At 46.1% G+C, this 17,519-nt stretch overlaps 1 protein-coding gene across 5 annotated transcripts; it reads left to right on the top strand.

Moving 5' to 3' along the window:
* Nucleotides 1-13: 13 nt before the first annotated feature.
* On the top strand, nt 14-11,105 carry LOC108706468 (coiled-coil domain-containing protein 142). Of its 5 annotated transcripts, none has more exons than XM_018242931.2 (11): nt 14-149; nt 1,706-1,776; nt 2,034-3,179; nt 3,488-3,574; nt 3,757-3,915; nt 5,813-5,970; nt 6,288-6,407; nt 7,343-7,457; nt 9,388-9,565; nt 10,142-10,350; nt 10,697-11,105. In XM_018242931.2, exons 2-11 carry the CDS (start codon nt 1,749-1,751, stop codon nt 10,906-10,908), a joined length of 2,412 nt encoding a protein of 803 aa, XP_018098420.1. In that variant the 5' UTR covers nt 14-149; nt 1,706-1,748; the 3' UTR covers nt 10,909-11,105. The 5 variants fall into 5 exon arrangements, 4 of the variants coding, with proteins under 4 accessions (XP_018098420.1, XP_018098419.1, XP_018098422.1 ...); XM_018242933.2 differs by having other exon boundaries at nt 135-210; XR_001934097.2 differs by lacking the exon at nt 1,706-1,776 and having other exon boundaries at nt 18-149; nt 10,263-10,350; nt 10,697-10,841.
* Nucleotides 11,106-17,519: the final 6,414 nt, after the last annotated feature.

The raw sequence follows: 17,519 nt of genomic DNA, 5'->3' as shown, positions 1-17,519 counted from the left end.
AGACACGTGATGCCGGAAGTTGCTCATCTTCACAAAACAAATAAGCAAAGGCTTCAAAGCGCGTCGATGTTGTTTCTATGGTAACGGAGCAAATCACCGTTGTCACGTGGTGCCAATGCGGAAGTGTCTGTGTTTAGAATCTAAGGCCGGTGAGTGTGAGGCGTTAAAGTCTAAAGATGCGTCTCCCGCCCCTTCCCACCGTCACTGCCGGTATCTCCTCGTTATCCCCCTCTCCTCTGTGTGTCTCTCTCTCTCCTTCCCTCTGTCTCTTTAGCTCTCCTCTGTGTGCGAGTGTCTCATTGCTTATTATTCCCAGTCAGCGAGTGTGTGAATCAGTGAGTGAGTGAGTGTGTGAGTGAGTGAATCAGTAAGTAAGTGAGTGAGTGAATCAGTCAGTGAGTGTGTGAGTGAGTGAGTGTGTGAGTGAATCAGTAAGTGAGTGTGAGTGAATCAGTCAGTCAGTGAGTGTGTGAGTGTGTGAATCAGTGAGTGTGTGAATCAGTGAGTGTGTGAATCAGTGAGTGAATCAGTGAGTGAGTGAGTGTGTGAGTGAGTGAGTGTGTGAGTGAGTGAATCAGTGAGTGAGTAAGTGAGTCAGTGAGTGAGTGAATCAGTGAGTGAGTGAGTGTGTGAGTGAGTGAATCAGTGAGTGAGTGAATCAGTGAGTGAATCAGTGAGTGAATCAGTGAGTGAGTGAGTCAGTGAGTGAGTAAGTGAGTCAGTGAGTGAGTGAATCAGTGAGTGAGTGAGTGTGTGAGTGAGTGAATCAGTGAGTGAGTGAATCAGTGAGTGAATCAGTGAGTGAATCAGTGAGTGAGTGAGTCAGTGAGTGAGTGTGTGAATCAGTGAGTGAGTGTGTGAGTGAGTGAATCAGTGAGTGAGTGTGTGAGTCAGTGAGTGAGTGAGTGAGTCAGTGAGTGAGTGAGTGAGTGAGTGAGTCAGTGAGTGAGTGAGTGAATCAGTGAGTGAGTGTGTGAGTGAGTGAATCAGTGAGTGAGTGTGTGAATCAGTGAGTGAGTGAGTGTGTGAGTGAGTCAGCGAGTGAGTGAGTAAGTGAGTGAGTAAGTGAGTCAGTGAGTGAGTGAGTGAGTGAATCAGTGAGTGAGTGAATCAGTCAGTGAGTGTGTGAGTGAGTGAGTGAATCAGTCAGTGAGTAAGTGTGTGAATCAGTGAGTGAGTGAGTGAGTGAGTAAGTGAGTCAGTGAGTGAATCAGTGAGTGAATCAGTCAGTGAGTGTGTGAATCAGTGAGTCAGTGAATCAGTCAGTGAGTCAGTGAGTGAATCAGTGAGTGAATCAGTGAGTGAGTGAGTGAATCAGTCAGTGAGTGTGTGAGTAAGTGAGTGTGTGAGTGAATCAGTCAGTGAGTGAGTAAGTGTGTGAATCAGTGAGTGAGTGTGTGAGTGAGTCAGTGAGTGAGTCAGTGAGTGAGTGAGTAAGTGAGTCAGTGAGTGAATCAGTGAGTGAATCAGTCAGTGAGTGTGTGAATCAGTGAGTGAGTGAATCAGTCAGTGAGTCAGTGAGTGAATCAGTGAGTGAGTGAGTGAATCAGTCAGTGAGTGTGAGTGAGTGAGTGAGTGAGTGGTACAGGGGGAGCAGCGGGTACTTGGTCTGTTGTGGAACAAGTTGAGTGAGTTGCTAAAGGGATTCAGGGAAAGGGAGTCCTGGGGTTATAATGTCATGTTGTTCTTACCCATAATGCTACAGGTGTCACACTGGTCACATGACGAGATGAGGAGCTGATCCAGACATGTCTGAGCAACCCCAGGATGTCACGTGTGAGTCCTACTTACCACTCCTCTCTCTTCCTATTACATCAATTACTCACCATTCCTTTCCCTTCCTGCTCCTCCTTCTTCCTCATTCACCCTTACTATTCTGCTTATTCATTATTTCCTCCCCACCAATCAATCACTCATTCCCCCATAACCTGACTGTCCTTACACTAAAGAACCCCTTCCTATGCTGATGGTGAGATCTCCTTTCCTGTTGGGCAACAGGCTAATCATCAATGTGTTTGTGCTTGTCTGTGTAGGGGTCGGCTGTGCTTCCTGCTCTCCGGTGCATTTGATGCTACAGAGTTCAAGGCCAGGGGATGTGCCAGGGGATGTGCCAGCGGATGTGCCGGTTGAAGTTCCCCCGCTCTTGGCGCCGTCTCTGCTGGAGGCAGACTTTACTTCTCAGCTACAGCAGGTTGTGATTGGGCTGGCAGAGCAGCAGCAGAGATGCCCGGCTGCACACAAGGGTCCCTGGCATCATGTTGAGCGGATGGTGCGTGTGAGTCGTCAGAGACAGCAGCTGCTTCTGGTTCGAGACTATTGTGTGTGTGTGAAGAGAGTGTCGGATGTCACTCAGTATTTGGCTGTTGTGCTGGAAAGAGACCCCCTGCCAGACATGGGGAAGCTGAGCGCTCTCGCTCTAGAGCTGGGGGGTCACTGGCAGCACAGTGTGTCTCTGCACAGGAGACTCCTCAGAGACCTCTGCTCTTCCTCCTCTGCCCATACTCTGCATAGGAAACTGAACTTGCTGTTGGCAGAGGCACTGGTGCTGCTGGAGCAGAGTATTGTGAGTATGGTGAAGAGCCTGGCACGTGCCCATATCCACAGTGCCAGGGATCTATTGCAAGTGCTGACTGTCTATAATCAGCTGCTGTGTGGCAGAGCCAAGTGGATTGGCATGGAGCCTTTCCCTTTGCCCAGAGTGCTGCAGGTGCTGGCACAGGAGAGAGCGTTGGCACTGAGCACTCGCTTCTTGCAGACCTTGGCATCCATGGGGCTGGGGGCAGCTCTACACAGTGACATCCAGACATGTGACCCGAGTCCTGTGTTCTGTGTCCAGCACCTTTTGCCAGCTCCCTGTGTATCCCCCTGGGTTCAAGACTTCCGCAATGCATTGCTCACCCTAATTGAGGAGGACAGGAACCAGATAGATGCCATCCTGCAAACTCTAATCAGTGCTGAACCAATCACACACAAGCTGGCACAACACAGGGACCCTGGCACAGTTGGTACAGTGCCAGCCTTATACTCTCACTACTGTGCCCATCTCTGGCCAGTTTTCTACAGCAACATGTACCATGCCTTTTACTCTCAATTATCCACAGCTGTGCCATCTCTGCCAGTCTGCGGGGATCCTATGTGTCTGGCTCTGCTCCGAATCCTGCATGGCACACTGGCATCAGGTAGGTGACCCCCTGCACTGAGACACAGGAGAGTTACATATTCCTTATACTCATTGGCACTTACATAGCTCACGTGCCATTCTCTACAGCCCTGCCATGTGCCCACCTGTCAGCAATATTCTCCTCTATCTGTGCCACTCTCCCTGTACCCATATTCCCCTGTATCTGTGCCACTCTCCATGTGCCCATATTCTCCTGTATCTGTACCACTTCCCGTGCCCATGTTCTCGTGTATCTGTGCCACTCCCCATGCCCATATTCTTGTGTATCTGTGCCAGTATGCCCATACTCTCGTGTATGTGTTTCAGTGCAGGTCCCTGAGTTGTGTCGGAAGGAAGGACAGACTCTCTGTGCCCGTCTCATTTCCAGCTGTTTGTCTATTGCGTGGGACCGAGGTACAGAAATCTCCTGGCAGGGGAAGTTGGTCCATTTTGGGCAGGTTGGGGGGGGGGGTTGGCAGGAGCTGGGATTGGTTGAGTGTAAAGGGGGTGGGATGGTGCAAGGTACCTATGGTATAAGGTAGGATGGATTGGCCCAGGTTTTGTTCTGTACTTACTGTGATTGGATGTCCATGCAGTTTTGTGCCAGGCTTTGAGCTCCATGATGACAGATAAGTGTGTGTTACCCTGCCTGAGTCCTGGGACTACCAACTCCTGGATCCCTCGTAGCCGAACTGCAGGAATTCTGGTGCAACTCTGTGACCTGCTATCATTTGCATTGAGTAGCACAAGTGCTGGTAAGACCTAGCCTTGATTTATTTTCTACCTACTGCCCTTTACTTACTCACTCCCTGCTACCCTGCACTAACATATGCCCATGTACTGCTGCCATGCTAACTACTTTTAGATTGTAAGCTGTAAGGAGCAGAGCCTGTCTACCACTTGTTTGAACATTTGTATAGAATCTGTATATATATATATATATATATATACTAATCTCACTCCCAGCTAACCTGTACTGACATGCCCCCATTGCTCACTCCCTGCCACCCTCTATTTCAATCTATACTCTCCATGTACCAACAGTATTACCCAACAGCCATTAGTTTAGAAAGCAGTTGATGGGGTACAATCCAAATAGATCACACCTATGCACCCCATTGTACAGATTGCCAGTTCTAGCATCATAAAGTAGTTGTGCCAGACATGCTAAAGTGAAAATATTAGGGAACAGATACCCCAACGCAGAGGGGCAGATTTATCAAGGGTCCAAGTGAATTTGAGGGAATTTTCTTAGTAAAAAAATTCGAAATTCAATGTAATTTTTTGGATACTTCGACCATCGAATAGGATGCTACGACTTCGAATATTCGACCATTCGATAATCGAAGTACTGTCTCTTTAAAAAAAACTTCAACTTCAATACTTTGCCAAGTTAAACCTGCTGAAGTGCTATGTTAGCCTATGGGGACCTTATAATGCATTTTTCTAAGTTTTTTTTGTAGTTTCGAAGTAAAATTGTTCAATCGATCGCAGAAATCGTTCCAATCATTCAATTCGAAAGATTTAAACGTTGGATCGAACGATTTTACTTCGACCGCAAAACGGTCAAATTCGGTAAAAAAAAAACTATTAATATAGCCATTCGATGGTCGAATTTCAAAGTATATTTCACATCGAAATTCAACCTTTGATAAATCTGCCCCAGAAATGACGCTGCTACATTGTTTATTAACACAACGTGTTTCCAGCTGTCGGCTCTTTCTCAAGTGTTAATATACAAATCAATCACAGAAATATTTAAAGGTGTATTAACATAGGTGAATTCAAAACAGCGGGGGACAACTGCTGTGGGGATTCCTTTACTGCCCAGCCTCCAAATTGTCCCAACTTGTGTAGTTCAAGGCAAAGTTCATTTGACATTCCGAAGTCCAGTTTGTGTATTTTAGTCCATTTACAAGGCATGATAACTTTTTATGAACCACATAAATGATCATTTAATTTTAGCATTTTCTGCAAGAAGGGTTAATATTCCGTAGTGTTAACTAGAACCACAATGACTATATGCTGCCAATATAAACCTGTGTGTTACCCACACATTGGGACCAGGTATGTTATTTTATTCACAAAAGTAGCAGCGTCAATTCATTCTCACGACTGGATACAAACTAAGTAAACACAACTGAACAGATCTTTGAATGTCGAATGAACTTTGCCTTGAACTACACAAGTTGGGACAATTTGGAGGCTTTGAGACGTTTTGAATTCACCTATGATATGAAGGGCTGGGGTTAATACACGTTTCTGTGACTGATTTGTATAGTAACGCTTGAGAAAGAGCCGACAGCTGGATACATGTTGTGTTAATAAACAATGTAGCAGCGTCGATTCTGTGTTGGGAGTATCTGTTCCCTAATATTTTCACTTTGGTATTGCAATTACTTCATTAAGAACATAACGTTTGGGAACCAGATCTCTGAACAATTAAGGAGAATCACAATTCGTATTGTTGTGCCAGACATGATGTGCCCCCCATAAAGTCATGTTGATTCATAGTTATAATGCCAGTCCCCAGAATATGATCCCAGCGCTGCACCTGAGCCCTGGTGTCAGACTCCCCGGCCTACAGTTCTGTGCGTGAGACTGTGTGTGTATCACAGTGTGACAGCAGCTGTTTCCCCTCTCTTCTCTCAGGGTCGGAAGTGCTGCCTGGTTGCCCAGATCGTGTGTTTGGAAGCCGCTGTGTGGCCACCCTGTCTCTATGTGACACGTGGCTGCGGGCTCGTACCCAGCTGTACCACAGCACCGGATCCCTCGGCCCATTACTGCTGGTTACCCACGGAGACCTACCTGTAAGCAGAGCCGCAGCATTTCTGACTGGCACACCAACATATTGTCTCTCTCTCGGAGTGTGTGGGTGCCAGTCTGTGCCCTTGTGTCTGTGCCCCCTGCTTATATGGAAGCAGTCTCTCTAAACAGACACTGTGGTGCTAAAAACATCCCACACTTCATCTGGCTCCCACCACCAAAATATTATGATACCCTCTACTAATAGAATATGTTCCTGCTATGACAAAGGATTTTTGGTATAAAGGAGAGGATTATGGGAAATGGCTAGAGTAGAACATGACTTTATATAAACACAGCTAATCTCAATGTGCTCCATCAGGTGCTGCAGGCAGAGGCACAGAGACTGTGCTCCCTCATCACTGAAACTGGCACCCTCACCTCTGCCCCCCGAAACAAGGTGCTTTCCCTGCAAATCCAGCGGCTCAGAGAGGGCATTGAGGTGAGTCTAGTGGGGTATCCGTTCTCTCTCTCTCTCCTCATGTTGCACACTGACTGCCCGTTGTCTCACCCACAATATCTCTAGTTTCTCTGTCCTTATGGCTAAGATCAGGTGTAGGACCTCCTGTGGCTGGCGAGATCAAGGAGGAGTATCTGTTCTTATGATCTTATGTGAAGAACGGAGAAACACTTGGTCCTCTGGACTAGGCTGACAAGTGGAAGCTTGATGAAAGCTGGGTCGCTGTGCTCCCATGAGGGAGGCCCCTGATATGCTTTTGAGTCAGGGGCGATGCACCAATGCCTAATTATGCTTCACTTCCTTTGCCCCGGCCATTAGGTGGGCGGGAAGTTTTTTTTCTTTTTTCGGCTGCCAGCTGGAGCCTTACTAAAGGCAATCAATGGCCTTGCACCGCACACTCCAGCACCTTTTTTGTGTTTGGTCTGAGCACCCTGGATGGGGTCATAGTCCTTTGGCTGGACTCCAGGCCATGACACGCCCTGGGGGAAGCTTCGGCAGAACCCAGGATAGGCGGGACTCCCCCCTAGCTTCAGTGAAGGGGAGTCCTAACGACCCCAAACCCCTTCAGGGGGGTGGGCATGGTGGGCCCTCCCTAGCTTCGGCGAACCCATCCGTTCAAGCCATTCACGGGCGGTAGCCTTGGGACACTTGGGCAACGGAGCCCATGCCTTCGGGCAGGACTGGGAAGGATGATTCAATATCATCTCTCCTTTCTCTGTACCTCACTGACTGTCAGTTCTCTCTCCCTATGTCTAATTGTCTCAGGCAGGAACACTGTTCACTTATTATGTCAATTATGTGCCACATACAGTAGATTTCCAGTTCTCTTGCCGTGTCTCAGCCAGGATATTGGTTTTCTTCTTTGTATTGTATTCAGAAGCTCTGCTCTCCATTCTCATGTCTGAACTGTCTCTCAGGTCCTCTCGGGCACTCTTCCACACTCCCTGGGCTCTCTCTGCACTCGCCTAGCACAGGACATGTTTCTGAATCTGATGCCCACGGGCAGACACTGGAGAGGGAAATTCTCAGAAGGTACATGTCTTAAACATTTCTCTCTATGTTCTCTCATACGGGTAATACAGTGCAGCTGCTCCTTATACTGCCTATATATATATATTATAATCTCTCATAAGCAGCCACACTCTGATCCGGATCTATTGGTATGATCGTGGGTGCTGGATCAAAATTGTATTTACAAGTCTTCACATAGAACTGCACTCCAAATTCTTTAGGTGAATAAAATCACATGTATTGCATTCAATCTGTGTGGCCAACGTTTCGTCCCCCACCTTAGGGCCTTTATCAAGGAGATATATATATATCTCATACTTCACAAAGGACTCTCAGGACTTATAAAATAATCATTTATTAACAGAACTTCAATCTGACGTTTCGGCCCTATCCAAGGCCTTTCTCACAGTGCTGAAACATTGTCAGAATGCCTTAAATCTACACTTTTGGTGGGAAACCAATAGTGTCACAATGATGTGTCAGTTAAGTTAAAATGCATTAACCCCCTAGTTACACATATCTCAACAACCATATACCCCACAAAAGAATCCATGAACAATAATACATATAAAGAACATAAATGGTTAAAAGCAAAGCCCAAAGTAGCGTGTTTGTATCTAATTGTTAATAATAAGTTACACATAAATGACAAAATATTGGTAAAACTCTTGAGCAGATAAGTTCGATCTATGAAATATATCTGAGGCTGTCAGCTGCTCTAAAAGACTAAATATATAGCTATTTTTACACTTCCTCAATTATTTGAATCCATTGGATTAACCCATTGCTGGCTACTCCATTAATTTATTAGTATGGCCCTCCCCACACCCTAAAAAAATGTGTTGAGAACCCTCCTTGTTAGTGTACTATAATAAACTTAATGGGTCATGCTGGAAATAGAATGTGCCAGAAATATTCTACACTTATTGTTAGTCGAGGGATTCAATTAACCCCATCTACTTCCAATGACTACAGGGATCAAATTACTGTTACACAGCCAGAAATTAGACTGAGCAGTCCCTGTGTTCTACATACACATCAAACTCATCATAAAGTGATGGAAAATATATAAATTAGTGAGGTAAGGAGAAAGGTCCCCATGTGGGACTGAAACGTTGGATAATATGTATATTTGTGTATAATAAATCGACACATCTTCAGTACAACACAAAGTGTGCTGATCTTCTGTCCTTGTAATACAACATATTTGATCTTGCACCTCTGGCTTCATCTTGGATAGAGTGCGGGCTCTGTTGGACATTCTCTCTCTCTCTCTTCACAAGATCTGTGAGTGCGGTTCTTTTTCTAAAACTTAATAGATTGCACCCGGGCATTTTTCCTAACGTTTCGGTTCAACAGCTGGAGCCGTCTTCAGGAACTGAACATATATATATGTGTGTGTGTATATATATATATATATAACATATATATATATATATATGTGTGTGTGTGTACACACACACACACACACACACACACACACACACACACACACACACACATATAATTATATATATATATATATATATATATACACACACATATATATATGTTCAGTTCCTGAAGACGGCTCCAGCTGTTGAACGGAAACGTTGATCAAATAAAACCTTTTGTTTTTTTCATATAAAGACCTGTTTGGTGCGGGTTTCTTTTTGATTATTACTATTGTTGTCTTTATCCAGCACACAGGCATTGTTTTATGTTTGACCATGTGCACCATCACACACACACACACACTCTCTCTCTCTCTCTCTCTCTCTCTCTCTCTCTCTCTCTCTCTCTCTCTCTCTCTCTCTCTCTCTCTCTCTCTCTCTCTCTCTCTCTCTCTCTCTCTCTCTCTCTCTCTCTCTCTCTCTCTCTCTCTCTCTCTCTATGACAGGGGGTGATACAATGTGGCTGCTCCTTACACTGTATATAAAGTTCTCATGTATCTGCTGTCTGTACCTTTCAGGTAACCACGTGACCCCCAGTGAATATATTGTCTCCTCAGCCAATTATGTGCTGGTACCAATTGTGGGCGGGGTCTGTGACTTCCCTCAGGAATGGCAGGTGTCGGCTCTGTCTGCGGCACTCAGGGCGTTTCTAGAGGCTTGGATGGCGCATATCCTGCAGCAACGGCTCAAGTTCAGGTAAGTGGGGTGTATGGTGTGAGCACAGGGTCAAACATAACTCGCTATCTGCCCCACCCCCAACGTCTCATTCCATGAGTTAATATGCAGCTGATATAACCGGGGCTTCTGGGAAGGTTCCCACTAGACATTGGAACATTGATGCTGGGAGTTGTTGCTGGGAGTTACTTCCATTCAGCCACAAGAGCATTAATGTGGTTGGGCAAAGATGTTGGGGGTCAGGCTCACAGTCGGGGTTCCAGTTTATCCCACAGGGGTTCAGTTGGGTTGAGGGCTCTGGGTTCAGGTTTTTCACAAAATCCCATTGTGTGGCGACTTGGCTCTGTGCAGGGGGGGCATCATTGTTCTGAAACAGCAAAGAGCCCCCCAAACTGTTCCACAAAGTAATTGTCAGGAATGTCATTGTACCTGTAGCATTAAGGTTTCTATGGGAGAGTGGGAGCAACCTTCACTGTCACTGCCATGAGTCTCTCAATGTTCACTGTCTGACTCACTTCCTGCCTGCCTCACTTCCTGTCTGCCTCACTTCCTGCCTGCCTCACTTCCTGTCTGCCTCACTTCCTGTCTGTCTCTCAGCCTGCAGGGGGCGCTCCAGCTGAGATGTGACTTTGAGAGTCTTCGGGGGCTGTTACAATCTTCAGACTCAGGACTTTCCCCAGATGTGATTCAGACCCTCCTGTCCCTCCCTGTGTTTCAGCAGTCGGATAATGCAGTGACCTGTCTCCTCCAGCAGCCGACCCGGAAGTCCTATCTACACTCTTGTGCCTGCCCCCTACTGTTCTGCTGTGAGTATTGCAGACATCAGCTTTTCAGCCTCTCATCTTCCCCCACTTTCCTTTACCTCCCTATCCCCAATCAACCCCTCCCTTCCCGAGTACCCGACTCTCTACTCCCCCTAAGCATTATTTGTGCCCTTATGACAAGTACTGGTGGGCAGTAAGTTCCCGCCCCATATTGTTCCATAGGTCATGGCTGGCAGAGCATTGGCTTCACATTATGAGGTACATGGGCATGACCACTGAATTCCTCTAGCCGTTACAATAGAGCGTGTGATTTTGGGGCAATGCCAGGGTCAGTGCCCATGCTGTGGTCTCTCTGTTTACTGACTGGCATTCTTCCCCCCGGGTGTAGGTGCCCCGCTCTGCAGAGTGGCAGTGGAGAACGTGTCTGACAGTTTGCAGAGCCTGGACAGGCTGGAGCGCAGAGCGTGGGACAGACGTCACTCTGCTGATGTTCCACGTCAGAACCACGATTCCTACCTCCTCCACAACCAGCGCCAGTGGCTCTCCCTGCGGGTGCACAGAGGTTGGGGTGCCCTGCGGGTTCCCTGGGATGGACCTTGATCTGTTCTTGCGACTTCATTCCGGAGTGATCAGCCTTGTCCCAAAGGGCATGTTGGTATGGAGGGGGAGATGCCATGCTGCTCTATCTAATGCTGGTGCCACCCGAGCAGTGTGCCCCCTTTCCATTAGTAGCTTTTTCCTTATTTATTGATTTGGGCCTAAATGTCTCTATTTTAATAATGACATATTTTTATATACTTCCTTGTGTGCCTGGTGTTTGTATCCACTCAGCAGCCCCCCTTATGGGCAAGTATAAAACATGGGGAAGGTACAAAGGGCTTGTCCCATGGGCAAGGGAATATGCCTTAGGCAAGAAGGGGCCCAGTTTGGCACCGTGCTCACCACAAACACTCATGACAGGGAAACCAAACATGAGTGTAGTTCCCCTTTAATATGACCACCCCCCCTCAATCATCACTGGTGAAGCCAATGCTTTCCCAAAGCCAAATCACTGGTTACATGGAGAGGCCTTGCACATGGTTGTACTATAAATACACGTATCTGACAAGTGCAACTCCCAGTGAGTATCATGGCACAACATACACCATGAAGGGAAAGAAAACTCCCAGTAATGAAGTATGTGAGTGTGTAAAAAGGACACAAGAGACAGAGGTCAATAAAAGTGAGCGTGCAAGGAGGAGACTGGTGAGGGAGACCAATAAAAGTGAGCGTGCAAGGAGGAGACTGGTGAGGGAGACCAATAAAAGTGAGCGTGCAAGGAGGAGACTGGTGAGGGAGGCCAATAAAGTGAGCGTGCAAGGAGGAGACTGGTGGGGGGAGATAAGTGAGTGTGCGAGAAGGAGACTGTTGAGGGAGGCCAATAAAAGTGAGTGTGCAAGAAGGAGACTGATGGAGGGGAGATAAAAGTGAGCGTGCAAGAAGGAGAACTGGTGGGGAGGAGATAAAAGTGAGCGTGCAAGGAGACTGATGGAGGGGAGATAAAAGTGAGCGTGCAAGAAGGAGACTGATGGAGGGGAGATAAAAGTGAGCGTGCAAGAAGGAGAACTGGTGGGGAGGAGATAAAAGTGAGTATGCAAGGAGACTGATGGAGGGGAGATAAAAGTGAGTGTGCAAGAAGGAGACTGATGGAGGGGAGATAAAAGTGAGTGTGCAAGGAGACTGATGGAGGGGAGATAAAAGTGAGCGTGCAAGAAGGAGAACTGGTGGGGAGGAGATAAAAGTGAGTGTGCGAGAAGGAGAACTGATGGAGGGGAGATAAAAGTGAGTGTGCGAGGAGACTGATGGAGGGGAGATAAAAGTGAGCGTGCAAGAAGGAGAACTGATGGAGGGGAGATAAAAGTGAGTGTGCGAGGAGACTGATGGAGGGGAGATAAAAGTGAGCGTGCAAGAAGGAGAACTGATGGAGGGGAGATAAAAGTGAGCGTGCAAGGAGACTGATGGAGGGGAGATAAAAGTGAGCGTGCAAGAAGGAGAACTGATGGAGGGGAGATAAAAGTGAGTGTGCGAGGAGACTGATGGAGGGGAGATAAAAGTGAGTGTGCAAGAAGGAGAACTGATGGAGGGGAGATAAAAGTGAGTGTGCGAGAAGGAGACTGGTGAGGGAGGCAAATTATGCAAGTGTGGCTAAAACTGTTCTTAATAGAAAATAAATGCACTTAGAGAAGCAGCCTGAGTGCACACATGTATTACCTCCTACAGGAAAGGGTTAAACACATGTACCCGTAAGAAACATGAAGGTCGGGAGCAGCGCCCCCCATTCCCAAACATGAGCACTTTGTAACAAAGAGAGATAATGAGAGAGGTGATTGAGTAGAAAAGTCCAAGGACAACAGAATGGGTTGAGAAGAGGGTGGAACTGGCTCGTTGCTCCCACTGGAAACTTTGTGCCCCTCTCTCTGGGGTAAGTGCAGGTGAGATGGGGGAGACCTCGGCTAACTCTGAATTATCTTTGTCACTGTGCCTTTAACACTGATATATTCACTGCAAAATCTCTTGTGGGGTCACCGGTATCAATACATGTTTCACTCTTGTAAAATCCCCCCCTCAGACATTCTTTCCTGCTCCTGTAAGTGATCAGGAACCAGGAAATGAGTGTAAGCTCCTGGGAGCTAGGGAACAGGGTGCCCATTTCAACATAAAAAGAGTGAACATTAAGTCCTGCCCTGGGCACATATTTGATGAGTTCCCCCACTGAACTTGGTCCCTGTGGACAACCGGGAAGAATGTTGGGGTCACCCCTATTTCTTTGGGGGGCTGCTCAACCCCAAGGCCTGGAGCAAAACTAAAAATAAAGGTTGAGTAAATCTCCCCTAGGCTTCTTTTTCTGAAGGTTTCTATTGGTTCTGCTGGTGCTCCTCCCTGTGCAACCTGTGACTTTACCAACGGAATTCCGCTCAAATGCTTCATAATGACAATCCAGCCAGACTCCGACTCCAACTACCCACCAAGGAGAAACTTGACTCACATCGGGCTGGGATGTTTGTGCTTATATTCACAGTATTAATTATCTGCAGCGCTCTCTCTGGCCTGTCTGGGGTTTGTATGCTCATTACCCATTATCTGCAGCGCTCTCTCTGGCCTGTCTGGGGTTTGTATGCTCATTACCCATTATCTGCAGCGCTCTCTCTGGCCTGTCTGGGGTTTGTATGCTCATTATCCATTATCTGCAGCGCTCTCTCTGGGGTTTGTATAGTAAAGGAACTGGGGGAGGGAGACTTGTGCAGGATCTGTTGGCAGATAAATTGGGAAATCCTACTTGTGATTTTCTTTTCCAAGACTGTAACATGGCAGTGGGCACTAACTGGTTAACCCCTGCCCACTGCCATGTTACAGTCCAGGAAAAGCAAATCACGGTAAGTATAATGGGATTTTCCAATTTCCTGGCAGTTGGCACTAACGGGACCTTACCAAGTAGTAGGAACAGACAATGGGCGGGATGCTGAAAAATTGTATTCCTTGGAGCTACAACCCCCTGCAGGATGGATCTCCCAAAAATAGCTCTATTAGCAGGAGACATCTAATTTGTAGAATTTCATGAAATGAATCAAAGATGACCAAAACGTAGCTTTACACAATTCCTCCAGAGATACCTGGGCTCAGAAAGCCCAGGAAGCAGCCATGGCACGAGTTGAGTGGGCTCTGAGATCTGATGGGACAACCTATAAGCTTCTGTGATGCAGGATGTAATCCATCAACCAATGGTGGGCCTGGAAGCTTTGTGACCCGTTTTGACTCCTGAAGGAATCACTAGAATGTTAGGATCCCTTCTCAAATCTTTGACCCTGTCCAAGTACAGTTTCAAACGCCTCATTAGGTCAAGATCATGCCAAAGTCTTTCTTCATCTGTTACATGATGTGGAAAAAATGCTACACTATGTCTTGTCCACGATGAAAATCTGTAGCTACTTCAGGGACGAAACTTTCAGGTACTTTAATAATCACAGAATCTTCCTTAAAGATCAAATTACCATCTGAAATAGTTAGTGCTTGAATTTCTCCCACCCTTCTAGCAGAGGTGATTGCCAGGAGACAGGCCAATTTCCAAGTGGCCCATTTTGAGGTTGCGGATTCCATAATTCCACCACTTTAAGCTGTTCCTTACTTCTTGACTTCTAAAAATGATCTGATTTAAATCTGTGTTCCTTATGTCCCATTGACACAAGAAGTCCGACTGCAGCGGTCTAATGTGGTGCAAGGCCCAGTTCACTGCTTCCATTGTCACTAACTTCCCTATTAACTGCTGGCAAAGTAGGGCTGATGAAGCTGGGAAACCGGAGAATCTCTTTACCAAGAGCTGAATTTCTATGGCCTTCTCCAAATGGGACCTTGAAAAAGTAGGTCTGGTCTGAGTAATATGGTGAATGGTTCATCCACTGCCTTGGTTATGATGTCTGTATACCATGTTGGGGATCCCTTTGCTGCAGATCTTTGTCAGAAGTCTAGAGAGCATTGGAATTGATGGAAAGGCATAAACTAGTCAAAAAGGCCAGGGAGTAGTTAAGGCGTCTACAGCCTCAGCACGGGGCCCTGGAGAAGAATTTTGAGCACTGTGAGTTGATACTGGATGCCATGACATCTACGCATGGTGTACCCCACCTGTGGACAATTAGTCGGAAGACAGACTTGTTGAGCACCCACTTCCCCGGGTCAAGTGTGTTCCTGCTGAGAAAATCTGCCTGGTGGTTTTGTATTCCAGGGATGTAAATTGCCGTGAGGTGTACTTGATGGGATTCTGCCATGAAACCATTTTTGTGTTCTCTGACATGGCCCTTTTGTTCCTCAGGCCCCCTTGCCTGTTGAGATAGGCTACTGCTGTACCATTGTCTGCATGACTTTGGACATGGGATTGGTTGAGGAGAGCTTGCCAACAAGTAAGGGGCATTAACGATTGCATGAATTTCCAGTAGGTTGATGTGCAGTCTCTTTTCAGCTGTCGCCCATGTTCCTTGACACAACCGTTTCTCCTCACCCCACCTGGCTGGCATCTGTTGAGATGACTATTGGATCTGGAGGCTGCCATACTTTGCCTTTGGTGAGTTGGTTTGTTGCCACCAATAGAGGCTGTTCACTATTCATGTTGAGAGCCTGATCTTTTGGGACAGATTTTGATATAGTTTTTCTGAAGGGGAGGTATGTGGAACCTTGCATAGAGACTGCATCTTTGGTGGAGGCCAAGAGTCCCAGGGTTCTCAGGATGTCATCAGTGGTTGATGTGTGAGGTGACCTGAGTCTGGAAATGAAGGAGAAGAGTTTGTAGGACTTGTCTTGAGGCAAGGATTGGGAATTTAGAATCATGCTAAGGAAAGTTAATTTGCGTGTAGGTTGTGTGATTCTTGTAGTTGATCACTCAACTGTGTTGGGATAGGATCTGGATACACTTTTGTGTTTTGTCATGAGCCTCTTGCTGCGATTCCATCTAGATACGGAAATATATGGCAACCCGAAGCCCTAATGGTGGCTACTAATGCTCCCAATATTTTTGAAAATACTTGAGGTGCCGTTGTGAGGCCAAAAGGCATTGCTGTGAATTAATAATGTTTTTGTTGTACCATGAATGTTAGGTATTTTTGGTGATCCACATGTATGTGGATATGCAGGTTAGCATCCTACAGATTCACATTGGACATTTAAGCTTCCTGGGGGATGGATGCTGGAATGGACGGAATGGACTCCATTTTGAATCTCTGATGTCCCACAGGCTTGTTGAGAGGATGTAGATTGAGGACTGGTAGGAATCCTCTGTCACCATAAATAAATTGGAATAGTAACCGTGGTAGTGTTGTTGAGTTGGGACAGGGATAATCACCTTCTTTAGTAGCAGGTCTTGGATGATGTCTTCTAAGGCTGCTTTTTTTTTATCAATAATTATTTATTGCATTTTAAAACATACAAACATACAGCGTAGACACAGAACATACCGGCACAGCATGGGTATTACTAGCAGGTATAACCTTGCTCGTTTATTGTGGATGCAACGTTTCGGGGCGTAACCCCTTTCTCAAGGTTATACCTGCTAGTAATACCCATGCTGTGCCGGGGGGTTCTGTGTCTACGCTGCTTTTGAGGTTGTCCAATTCCTCTATCATCGAGCACCTGGGATTCGTTTGTTTCTGGACGGCCAGGGTGTGCGAGTGTAAGTTTTTCTTTTTTGGAATGTTACAAAAACATGTATAAAGCATATTATTTTACATATAATGCTCTCACGATATCTTAATAAATTTACTTAAACATAAATCCTAAAAGAAAATAAAAACAAGATATAAGAAATCTGCCTTCGCATACACAACACCAACGAGTCAGAGAGACCTAAACAGAGATCCAGTAAAAACATTTGTTACACTAGTCAATGATCCGGAATTCCCTCTCGGGTGCTAAGGCTGCTTTTTTTTAAGCGATCTCCGGAAATGGGTGGTGGCACAAAGCAACTGTTTGGGAGCAAGAGGGGGGTTGTGGGTGCACTCCTAAGGCCATATAAAAATATTTAAATACAATAATCCCCTGTCTAAAAAAAGAAAAACAGGGTTTTTTGTTACAAAGTTATGATCATAAAATTGGTAAGCCGCCATACCACGTCAAGGTAAAGCCCATACGGCGGTCCCTAACTTGTTTACCTGTGATCAAAATTTAAAAGCTTGGTTTCAATCTGGACTAGATCCTCCCCCGCCACCTGCATATGCGGCTTTTGAAGGGGAGACTGCCCAGACCAACGCCCATTTAAAAAAAAAGAAATGTGGTTAGTGCACCCTCATACCCACCCCTTTAAATTAACGGTGGCCCTATGTCCTTGTTGTTTTTTATTAATCCTTGGTTTGGGCAATTTCTCTCCCTTAAAAGCCACAAATGCCAGCGGCTGGGGAGGCTTTGGCCTTTTTTATTACCAATGCCTGAGAGACACTCATTATATTTGCTGTACTTATCACTAGGTAACACTTGCACAGACCCACACACATTAAACCTATTACACTCCACATTTAGCTTTTCCTTTTTCATCTCCCTCTAAATCTATACTCACACTTGTACTTATACTTATACTCACACACATACACACACAAGTGTGCACTTATATATACAACTTTACTTTTCCTTCATTATAGTCTCTTCACAATCACATTTTTTTTTTTTAAATGGGCGTTGGTCTGGGCAGTCTCCCC

The sequence above is a fragment of the Xenopus laevis genome, chromosome 1S (genome assembly GCF_017654675.1).
Source record: "Xenopus laevis strain J_2021 chromosome 1S, Xenopus_laevis_v10.1, whole genome shotgun sequence".
NCBI lineage: Eukaryota > Metazoa > Chordata > Amphibia > Anura > Pipidae > Xenopus > Xenopus laevis.
The sequence above is the reverse complement of the archived record's forward strand: the minus strand, read 5'-3'. Positions and strand labels throughout refer to the sequence as shown.